This window comes from Channa argus, chromosome 11 (genome assembly GCF_033026475.1).
Source record: "Channa argus isolate prfri chromosome 11, Channa argus male v1.0, whole genome shotgun sequence".
Lineage (NCBI taxonomy): Eukaryota > Metazoa > Chordata > Actinopteri > Anabantiformes > Channidae > Channa > Channa argus.
The window spans coordinates 7,788,204-7,799,716 of record NC_090207.1 but is presented as its reverse complement, the minus strand read 5'-3'; the positions used below and the strand labels follow the sequence as shown (position 1 = coordinate 7,799,716).

At 39.4% G+C, this 11,513-nt stretch overlaps 2 protein-coding genes across 2 annotated transcripts; both read left to right on the top strand.

Moving 5' to 3' along the window:
• The first annotated feature begins 926 nt into the window (after positions 1-926).
• Positions 927-4,920, top strand: isca1 (iron-sulfur cluster assembly 1). The gene is made up of 4 exons (XM_067522066.1): positions 927-1,085; positions 2,754-2,807; positions 3,450-3,555; positions 3,897-4,920. The coding sequence occupies exons 1-4, from the start codon at positions 1,005-1,007 to the stop codon at positions 4,043-4,045; spliced, it is 390 nt and encodes a 129-aa protein (XP_067378167.1). The 5' UTR covers positions 927-1,004; the 3' UTR covers positions 4,046-4,920.
• A 101-nt stretch (positions 4,921-5,021) lies between these two features.
• kiss1rb (KISS1 receptor b) lies at positions 5,022-11,189 on the top strand. Its single transcript, XM_067522067.1, has 7 exons — positions 5,022-6,647; positions 6,831-7,074; positions 7,282-7,406; positions 7,665-7,800; positions 8,407-8,645; positions 8,778-8,930; positions 10,025-11,189. Exons 2-7 carry the CDS (start codon positions 6,852-6,854, stop codon positions 10,259-10,261), a joined length of 1,113 nt encoding a protein of 370 aa, XP_067378168.1. The 5' UTR covers positions 5,022-6,647; positions 6,831-6,851; the 3' UTR covers positions 10,262-11,189.
• The last annotated feature ends 324 nt before the right edge of the window (positions 11,190-11,513 follow it).

Here is an 11,513-nt window from a genome sequence, read left to right as displayed (position 1 = left end):
AGGTGACACTTAACTAATATGATGGCCTATATTTCAGCTGTAAAAAGGGATACAAAATAAAATAAAAATTACAAAATATATTGTTTTTAGAGGCAGTACAAACAATGTTAAAATTGTGTATATTCCAGACAATAAAACCGGGAACTTGGAAAACTAAGTAGAACATACTTCCTTACTTTATCTAATACTCTAACAGTGTATTTTTGTCATTTCATTTAATTTAACAATCCTGACACAGTATTAGGGCTGTTGGCCGGGGGACTGGTTGTGCCAAAATTTTTTCATTTGAGAATTATAGGGGCCAATGTGTTCTTGGGAACCTATTAGGCCCCTATCTAAGTACCTGTCTCAGCAATGGAGGCGTAATTGGTTGTGCAGTCCTGGTGCACTTCCCATGTGGACCGCTAATATATGGAATCCTGGCAGACTACTTTTATTGCCATCTAAGGCTGAATGGACAAGGATGAAAGGCACAACCTGTTGCTATGAAACAGAGTGGTTTGTTGATCCTGTGCTCATCTTTGTACTGTTACCTGACTTGTCACCTGATAATCGGTGATCCCATGGCCTGACCCTTTACATTATGATTTAAGGCCTGATTGTGAGTTTGACCAAAAGTTCAATGCACCTATATAGGTATTCCTGTCTATTTTTTAATGCCTTCTCAATCATAAATTCTTTCTTTCCACAAGACTGTGGACATTTTTTTTATTTCAGGTACACACTCAGTTTGAGTTTACAATTCTGATATAAATAAATGAGTCGGTTATTGAAATGCAGACTGCTGAGTTCAGCCTGCTGAGTTCAGCCTGCTTTTGGCCGCTGAAATTTCTTTCGGCATGACTTGGTCCCAGACTTTCTTGAAGGTCGGAAGGTTTACATTAGCTGTCACGCCCATCAGTCATAATATTAGCCAATCACTGAACAGGCCGCTGATCTTGGGGCGGTTACAATGTTTTGTTTACGCTTGCGCAGCTCAGTGTTGTCAAGTTAACTGTAAAAACATGTCTGCCTCCATAGTTCGAGCTACTGTCCGAGCGGTCAACAAAAGAAAGATACTGCCTACAAGGGCTGCGCTGACATTGGTAAGTTACAGTCCTTGCTTCTAAGCTCACTAGCTTCTCCGTCTTAATTTAAAGTGTGATGATCAGCGGCCAGTGACTTAAACTGGACTTGCTTTAGCTAACTTAGCTGACTAACGTTAGGCACCACTGCGGGTGCGTTTATGTAAAGTTCCCGTAACATTGAACGTTTCGTCTTGTTTATGAGCTTTTATAAGTGTTTGTGTGACGCACTTTGGTGGTTAGAAGTATGGCGGTAGGTTGCAAGATCGCGCTAGCTCTGGGCTTAACTGCATGACGCTAAAGTTAGTAACGGTTAGCTGCTAGGCTAATCTGATGCTTGACACAATGTGTCATCGATAGTTAAGTTCGCCAGTTGCGGCCACTGATCGCATGTAAATTGCGAGGTAAAGCGCTTAACGTTATGTGGCAAGATGTATGATTGCTAATGTAAGTGATTATACGTTTGAACTGTGCACTCTCAAGATATGGGCCATTTAAATGATTAAATACGCTGATGTGACGTCATCAAACAATTGTTACAAATATTGCTCACCTGGTGACTTCAAATGTTAACTAAAAAACGGAGTTTACAATGATATGACAACCAAAGTGCAAGAGGGGAAACTCTCATCTTTTGATTGATTTTGACTAATCAATGCACCCACTTATCAGTTTAGCTCTATTTTAGGTGCCTAGCAAGCTATATGCAGATCCCATCTTTACTAATACTTTTGCATTTTATTGGTTGTTTCCTTACAAACACATATTTAAACCCCTGGGCTATACATATATATGTGTGTGTGTATGTTTTCACTAGCAGAGTTTTGCTCGAATGTTTGAATGTGTAGAATTTGTGGATTTCCCCTTAATATTACAAATAATTTATAGAAATGTGTTATAATAGCTACCAAATTGTAAGAGCAGAGTCATGGTCTGATGGGTGTGAATATCAGCCTGACAGGCTCTCCTGACATTGCAAAAGCAAGATAGTGTGTTTGTATGTTGCCTTGAACTGATAAAGCTTGGGCGTTGCATTAAATGTAATGTAGTGGGTCGTCCCTCAAAATGGAGACAACTGCCAATGATGTATCATTAAAGAGTATTGCTGTGTTTAATTTCTTTATCTGAGAAGCTAACGTCACTAATAAATATTAATGTTGCCAAGTATTATTTAGCTGTCATACACCACTTTAGGATCTATTTGTAAGTAATGGAAAATTCTGTTTCATAGTATAGTGATAGTTCAGTTATGAAACAGCTACAGGCTGTGGCACAGTTGGGATTTGGCATCAGCAGCTCAGATGATCACAAAAGCCAGAAGTGATTATCATCAAGTGGCTGTTGTAGTTAATCTCAGTGTTCCAGAGTCTTTCACATGGGATCCCACTTTTGTGCCCTCATCCATTCAGTTAGAGCGGGGGTGACAGGGGGTGAAGGCTGTTGCATTATGCTGTACAGATTATTAGATTAGTTGGCTTGTTCGACCCTGCAACAGGGATTTTAAAATCAGGCAAAAGGTATAAAAACAACCACAGAAACTCAAACCAGCTCTGTGGTCTGTTTCTTATTTGTCTTTGCTCGTCGGCTAGGTAGACTTTCCGTTTTCCAGAATACATGGATTCCATCTGAATCCAGTGTATATTGTAGCTGTTACTTACTAGCATTTTATCTTCTGTTGTCTTTCTGCAGACTCCAGCAGCTGTGAACAAGATCAGGTTGTTGTTGCAGGATAAGCCGGAATATGTGAGTAACTGATACTACCACCATTCACTAAAACATAATTTCATTAAACAACAGGGGCTTCTCTATTCTTTCCTACCAAATGGCACCAGATTTCTTTAAATTGGCTTTTAGAATAAGGTACTGTCTTCTGGTTTAGGTTGTCACCATTATTGCTACTTTGTTTTGGGCAAGACATTTGTTGAAGTTAAATTTAAAGATCCTGTTTGAGAAATCTTGTGTAATATCTAATGGCAAAAACCGCAGCTATATCAAAAAATAAAAACAGATATTGTTTTAGATATTTGTATTTTTTTTTTAAGTTTAAATGTTATTGTTTATGTACCTAACACGGCAAACTAGCAAGTAAGCACAAACCGATGCAGCTTCGTGCCGAGTCTGTGACCTGTCTTTACCTTTTGAAATGCTGAAAAAATTTTATTGTAGAGAAACAAATCTATGTGCTCTACATTAGTCTGTGTCACAGAAGTTATAGCAATGAGCCCAGAAATTATACTTTGCTATAAGAAGAATAATATTAATTAATTCAACTGCGATATTATTAAACATATCCACACAACTTCAACTCCCATTAATTCTGTGTGTCAACAGCTTATTGCAAAAGTCCAAAGGAAGTGTGTGAACATAGCTATGGCTTTATTTCAGATTGGTTTGAAGGTTGGAGTGAGAACTCGTGGCTGCAACGGACTGACGTACACACTGGACTACACTAAGGATAAAGACAAGTCTGATGAGGAAGTACTACAGGATGGTAAACCATGTCTTAATATGTTTTCCGTACCATGAGGAAATTTGAATGTCGCTTATTAAGTCAAATAGAACAAATTCCGATTTTGTTTCTGAGAATGATCCACTGCACACATTTTGTATGGTATTCATCTATTTTTTGAATTTAAATTTTTATTTTTGATTGAACATATTTTTCGTTTGAACAACAGTTTTTATTTTGAACAAGAAATGGCAGTTTTGGATTTAATAAAATGTGCTTTTGTCTGTGTATTTGGAGTGCAGCATATTCCAAACCACAACATTTTGGCTGGATATTAACATTAAGATTAGAATGTGGGAGTACAGATGCTTTATCTTTTGCAGGTGTGAGGGTGTTCATAGAGAAGAAGGCTCAGCTGACCCTTTTGGGAACTGAGATGGACTTTGTGGAGTCAAAGTTGTCCAGTGAATTTGTCTTCAACAATCCCAACATCAAAGGCACGTGTGGCTGTGGAGAGAGCTTCAACATATGAGCATCATGGACCCTCTTCCCCCCCCCCCCCCCGCTCCTATACAAGCCCTATCCCATTCATAGAGACTGAGAAGACAGAAGGTTGATGAGAAAATCAGACCTGAGGAAACCTCTAAGGAGGTGCCTCAGTTCTTACTACTGCTTTTCCTCCAGGCCAATTTTAATAAAACGTGTGTTGTGAAGACATCTCAGCAGAAATATTTTAGTTTCAGATACTTGTGATATTTACAGCTGCACTTTTAAATTCTAAGCTCTGCATCTGAAAAGGTCCCCAGAAGCAGGGTGTTTTTAAGTTGGTGACTGGCTGCCATTTTACCGATGTACACACTTCTTATAGGAATTGAACCCTGCAGGAAATGGTAGAGCATGGCCCAAGAACATGCTAACTTAACCTGAGAGGTTTAAGTTGGTAAAGCATTGAGGCTGAAGCACGATACTATTACGTTTTGTTTTCAAGTTTGAATTTATTCACCAAAAACCATAGACATTAGGAGCATCATTAGCTGTTTAAGAAAGTCACTGTAGGACAGCATATTAACCAGTATCGTGTACCAGCAGTATGCAAAGGTGGAAAAGTTTGAGTGTCGACTGGTTTATCCGTTTTTAACTTTTCAGATATTACAAAGTGTATATTTATCTTTGTAAATATAAAGAATGCAATTCCCTCCCCTTGAACCGCACAGACGCACAAAAATTACAACGCACAAAACATGTATTCCTCATTTAAGAGTACTTGAGGTTTATGTTGATTTTTTTTTTTTGCTTGATCAAAGCCAGGACTTCATTTGTATAAACTTTGAGCTCTTAAGATTTGTAACCTGTGCAATATGTATGTGTAAATATGAAATAATAAATAGACAAATCCAGTAATACTAATCGATGTGGTCACTGTTTTATATGAACCAATTTGACTATATAACCTGTTGATAAGTGAAAAGTCAAATGACCAGTCACCATAGCGATGGCTGAGTTTCTAACCAGATACATTCTCTGTCGATGTTACATTGTGTCACGTTCTGCAGAAAATTAACTCATTGCTTTTTGTCTGTTTTGTAGTTAAGCATAAGGAAAGTGAGCTACAGACATTTTGAAAGATTTGTTAATCATTTCTCTTTTTAGGGGTTTTACAATTTTTTTTTTACTTTAGCTGTGTTAATTCACTCAACTTGTTTTTAAGGGCATCTGGGATCATGGACAATCAAAAGAAGAGTGAGGATTCTGACAGTAGAGTTTTAAGGGCAGCTGGTTATGTTAAACTCGAAAACGTAGATTACAATCAAACAAAATAATCAGTAATTTTGTGAGAGGCCATCTTTTTAGGGATCAATTGATCATATGATGAATACTGAAGAACATGGATCATTCACCAGGCTCAGCCAAAGAATGTTTCTTTAAGAATTTGACAGACCTGCAAATAAAGCTTTTTCTAGGTCCCTCTAACAAAACACGGAGTTCCAAAACGCTTTCAAATGCCAGGGCAAGGTGCTTGTCATAACTTGTATGAATGTGAAGGGGCGGCTGTAGCTCTGTTGGTGAGGCAGTCATCAATCCCTGCTCCCGGCTACATGTCAAAGTGTCCTTGGGCAAGGCACTGAACCTCAAGTTGCTCCTGGCTAAATGGCAGCCACTGCCATCTGTGTGTGTTTGGGGAATGGGAATCAACACTGTAAAGCACTTTGGATAAAAGTGCTACATAATTGGCCATTTACCATTTTAGACCATGGATGACCATTTTCACTGGTGACTCCAGAAGCAACCTGTTGTAAAGCAACCTGAGTGTAAAGCACAAGCTAGATTTTTCACAAACAATTCAGGGAAATACTGTTTATAGTAAAAAGCATCTCTCTGTCCATCTATATAAAAGTGAAAACACATCATTGACTGACCACCTGCAAGGCATGGAAAGACCACCAGGGGGTAGCAGATGTTCAAAAAGAATAGAAACCGAGCATGCAGATGATTATCAGGAATAATATTTTATTTCTAACACACATCCAGACTTAGAGCCCATTCACCGTTGAAGTCATTGTAAAGATGCAGATCTGCCAAGAGACCTCAACATACTTTAGCTTTAAAGTTTTTGCATACTCAAGCATTATTTCATTGTAATTCCATTTTCAGGTTGTTCATGTTGAAGATTTGTCAAATCAAAACTGCCAAAACAAACTGTTATGTCATTGTTACGCTGAAAGTGTTGGGCGATCAAGATGTACTGTCACCACAACCCCACAGCTGCCTCTTCAGTTCATTTATTGTCATTTGAACTGACTGATTCTCCCCAATCCCCTTTATGCATAATTAAGTCATATTTATCTGTATTTATCCAAACAAAATGTCGTTGCTTGACTTAGAAAACTAATACATTGATTTGCAGCCATGTGGTCATTTCACATTCAGCTTGTCATTTTACAAAGCTCCCAGTTCTAGTTAATTTCAGGTGATTTTGTTTAAAAGCTCTGTGTCCCAGTCTCTCTCTCAACATGCTCACAAAGCATATTGACTCCACCTCCCACCTCCCACCTCCACCCCTCCAGTTGCATTGCTCTAAGACAAGAGAGAACAGCTCATCACAATCCCTTGTTTAGAGCAGAGGCACAACACAGGTAAGAGACATTTAATTCAATATTTAATTTGGCTTTGTCTAAAATCAGAAATCCAAGGTAATCAGAAATAATTCTTTGGTGGCATAATTTAGTTGTAATTCAAATTCACATTTTTAAATTTTAAATCTGCATGATGTTGAAGAAACAGACACTACAAACACATGTTATGTATGTGCACCACAGAAATACTCGTGGCTTGGATTTATGAAAGTGATGGTGGAATCAGCAGCCAATCAGAGTCTTGGCTGTGCTGAATGCAACAAGTCCGTGGCTGCTGAGGGACAGACGCCCCCGGTGATGGTCGACGCCTGGCTGGTCCCCACTTTCTTCAGCCTCATCATGCTGATCGGTCTGGTCGGGAACTCGCTGGTCATCCATGTGGTCACCAAGCACCAGCAGATGAAGACCGTCACTAACTTTTACATAGGTAACATCTTTTCTATTGTGTCCTTATATCACTGGAAAAAAGAAATAAATAAATGTATTTAATGTATTTAATGTAACCTTTATAACAATTTAAAGAACTATGCCTCTGCTGTACTACCTTTTAAAGGCCAAGACTGCACACACTTCTTGAACATTCACATGCTATAAATGACATTTCCCGGTTTATGAGTTAATGCTCCTCCCCCAGTAAACCTGGCAACGACCGATATCTTGTTCCTGGTCTGCTGTGTGCCCTTCACTGCTACACTTTACCCACTGCCCAGCTGGATCTTTGGAGAGTTTATGTGCAGACTGGTGAACTACCTTCAGCAGGTACACACACACACACACACACGCACACACACACACACGCACGCACGCACGCACGCACGCACGCACACAGACACTGGCCTGGAATTGCTGAAGAGATACTGGAGGAAATGCAACTTACTGGAGGAAATACAACCTATCCAAGTGTTTTTTTTGAGCTTAAAAGTATAATGTACAGTAAATATTGTGTAGGAAGAAAAAAAAGAATTTTGTCTTTGTGCAGTAAAATGAACAGAAACAAACCTACCACGTGTATTTCAGGTGACAGCTCAGGCAACATGTATCACTCTGTCAGCGATGAGTGTCGACCGCTGCTATGTGACTGTCTGTCCTCTGCAGTCACTGCGACACCGCACCCCCCGCATGGCACTGGCCATCTCTGTTACTATCTGGATAGGTATCACAGACATACACACACACACGCACACACACCTGCAATGAGCAGGTGAAAAAAAACGTATTGCTTCTGTTAATCTTTCAGTAACCTCTATGGTTTGGATTATTTGTGGCATTAAAATGAAGCTGGTAAACTGCAGAAAGCTAATCATCAAACTAGATCTTCTTTCAGTAACTTACTGTACTTATTCTTTATACACCTTTCTCTCTTGGCTTTTGTGGCCTCACTATCATGTGAGGCCACAAAACCGTGGAAAAAAAAACCGTAATGTCTGAGTTTCTGAAATAATGTTCTGGACTTTGGTTTTATTCTTTTTGCAACTTAGTGAGTTTTCTGAAGTCAAACAATGCATATTCTGTCCTCAGCACAGAGCAAAACCCAGTGTGATGCACTGAGGTACCTGTCAGTCACAGAAACATTCCCTAATACTATATCCTGTACTTACCTTAAGACTACACAGAATTTCTATGTTACTGTGTGAAAAAAGTGGAGAGTTCAAATAATCATGTTACTTAATTTGTGAGTCAGCATCCAGCGACAACAGGTGAGATCACTGATGAGCATCGTGCTCCAATTCACTCAGTTGCGTCATGTTGCCGTCTCCAGGCTCTTTGCTGTTGTCAGTCCCTGTAGCTGTGTACCAGCGTCTGGAGGCCGGATACTGGTTTGGACCTCAGATTTACTGCAGTGAGGTCTTTCCCTCCGTCCACCTCCGGCGAGCCTTCATCATCTACAGCTTCCTTGCCGTCTACTTGCTGCCCCTGCTCACCATCACTGCCTGCTACACCTTCATGCTCAAGCGCATACGTCAACCCAGTGTGCATCCCATTGACAGCAGCTTCCAGGTGAGATGTGGACTTATACTGTAGCTTCTCTTTTTACAGCAGTTATTTGTCACTCATTAAATCCCCAGCGTGAATATGGGGGCTCACATTTCCGCTAATTGCAAAGACATTGCAAAGTCTCCCTAACCTCAGCTCCAGGCTCAGACAGAGCGTGCAGCATCAATGCGGGCGCGGGTCTCCCGGATGGTGGTGGTGATGGTGGCCCTCTTTCTTATCTGCTGGGGCCCGATCCAAGTCTGCATCCTCCTGCAAGCTTTTGGCCTCCGCAGTTATGTTCTATACAAGGTGACTTACACTCCATGGTGGTTAACTAAATGAGACTGTGCTGTCGATTGTGGTGGTTGATGTAGGGATGTGACCAATTACCAGAGCTAGTAACTAAATACATTTTTCAAGTATTGTACTTTTTAAAATTTTAATACTTTAATTGAGTATATTCAATTTACAACTTTATTTACTAGTTACTTTTTGCAGGTGTGGATGCGTAATACAAAATCTAATTACCTAATAAATGATAATGTATTTTTATAGATTTATCACCTGTCAGTACATTAGTTGCTTGAAATCTGTTTGAAGCTCTTTTATTCTACACCAAATTGCTGTGTAACTTTGGTACAATTTTTTAGCGAATTACCATGACTTATCTTTTATCAATTTTTATCTTTGAGAGTTTGTCAAATTAAAGTGAACAAGACTTCCACATTCATGTTAAGAGCTTTGTATTTAAGGACATTTTGGAGCATATACTTTTGTACTGGAAGAAAGAATTTATTGTGCACCTTGTACTTGTAGTGGAGTATGTTTTTAGGCAGATACTTGCATTTGAGCATAGAGTTTGCTCTACCACCTTTGCCAGGTTCAAATAAATCATTGAGATATGCAGACAAAACTGTTCTGCACTAATATTCCGCCCTTGCAATGCAATTCACTACTTCTTTGTTTCTTTTCAGGCAAATCTAAACACACACACCATAAACACCTTGTTACAGTCTTTTCAGGGGAATCTGGGTAAATTCTCTGGTCAACAAATAGACTATAGCTGAAAAACACAGATTTGAAATGAGATTTAAATTCAATCTTGAGACTTTCAGCCATACTTATCCTAAAATAACTGCTCATTATAACCAGATTATATTTGTTTTGTCAATAAAGTTGGTCCCTTTTTCAAAGTCAACATGATGTGACTCACTTTTTGACCACATCTACATACTGCCAGGAAATACTTACATTAAAATAATACATTTTTGTAAATTGACAGTGATTTTATTTGAATGGGAATGTATCAGGAAATGGGAGAAACATTTGACACTCTTGCTTCAACAACTGTGACACAGATTGATGCAGTTCATCTAACTGCGTCTTAAATTTCACCTTCACAGCTAAAGATTTGGGGTCACTGCATGTCTTACTCCAACTCTTCCATCAACCCTCTGGTTTATGCTTTCATGGGCAACAACTTCAGAAAAGCCTTCAAGCACGCCTTCCCTGCTGTGTTTCTGTGGCGCACGAGGCGGAGAGTCAGGCCGGGAAACATGGATGCACAAGAAGTGGGAGAGATAGATCGGCAGGCACCCACAGGAGAAGCAGAGATGCACTTTCTTTCATCTGGGTCCTGAACGCCATGCTGGGCGTTTGGACACATTGTTTATTTATAGTTTCCGCTGGAACAGTCAGCCCACCCTGGCACACACACACACACACACACACACACACACACACACACACACACACCTAGGAGTGATGCCTTCCATTTTATCTCTTGAAAAGGACAAACCGTTCAGGTGTCTTTCATAAATGTCAGAAGATGCTGAAATAAAATGATGTTTGCCACATTTTCCAGGAGGTGAATAAAACTATACCACAGCTGTAAAGTTTGTAAAGAAATGTAAATGCAGACATCTTGTCATCTAACAGTGGGTCTCTGGTTAGAGAAACAGACAAACAAGCAGAGATCTTGATTTTACTCAAATATTTACTGATGCTTAGTAAATAGCTTAGTAGATTGCTTCTACAAATTCAAGGAACCGCGTATGTTTTTTTAAAGTATATTTTCTAGGGAAAATCACTAAGAGGCCTCTTCTTTTTTTTAGGACCACATTTCCACAGTTAGACACATTCACACCTGGAGGCTGCCCAGTTCAACCACACTCTGACCTGATCTGAAGAGCCTTGATCAAGGGCAACTCAATGGTTTTATTTAAATAGAAGTTAACAGACATTTGCTGCTTTTCACTTGGTTATCCACATTTAATTCTGCTGATCAGATGATAAAACCTCTAGCCCCTTATGCATGTCCTGCACGTTATCTAAAACCAACCAAACCAACCAACCAGATCACTTATCTGTCCAATATCGCCATCCTGTGGTAAAACACCAAATGCAACTGTGGTTGACAGTTGTCTACTCCTTGTATTTTAATTAAATTTTAATTAAGTAAGCTCTAGTTGTATTAGTCTATCCTCTTGTCTTGTGCGTGTTGGGAAAACAATTAATATCACAAGTATGCTGATAATCTGCACTTGTGTTGATGTCAAGCAGAAAGCAGTGTTGCATTTACACAATAGAATATGAATAGTAGAAAAGGAACACAAAGGAAGAATAATGGTAACACGTTTTTATGTTCCTCTGTTTTTGTTAGGGGCAGGCTCATCTCAGTTTAGATTTAACTTTCTGCTCAAAAATATGGTAAATGCAGAGGCACAGATCAACGATCGTTTACCACAAACAAAAATTTCCAGCATCAGCAAAGACCCCGAAGCACAACCTTCCGGAGCAGGGATTTTTGTAATGCCCAAATTCGCACAAAGGACCCACTGACTACATCTGATACTGTGAAGGTGTTTTCTACATTACCTAAAAGATTTGTGA

Excerpts from the sequence above, each read along its gene's own strand:
- kiss1rb (XM_067522067.1), top strand. The coding sequence starts at position 6,852 with ATGAAAGTGATGGTGGAATCAGCAGCCAATCAGAGTCTTGGCTGTGCT. Across the intron at positions 7,801-8,406 it reads CTCTGTTACTATCTGGATAG|GCTCTTTGCTGTTGTCAGTC; the intron begins GTATCACAGACA and ends TGCCGTCTCCAG. Across the intron at positions 8,646-8,777 it reads CCATTGACAGCAGCTTCCAG|CTCCAGGCTCAGACAGAGCG; the intron begins GTGAGATGTGGA and ends CCCTAACCTCAG.
- isca1 (XM_067522066.1), top strand. The coding sequence starts at position 1,005 with ATGTCTGCCTCCATAGTTCGAGCTACTGTCCGAGCGGTCAACAAAAGA. Across the intron at positions 1,086-2,753 it reads CAAGGGCTGCGCTGACATTG|ACTCCAGCAGCTGTGAACAA; the intron begins GTAAGTTACAGT and ends GTCTTTCTGCAG. Across the intron at positions 3,556-3,896 it reads TGAGGAAGTACTACAGGATG|GTGTGAGGGTGTTCATAGAG; the intron begins GTAAACCATGTC and ends TATCTTTTGCAG.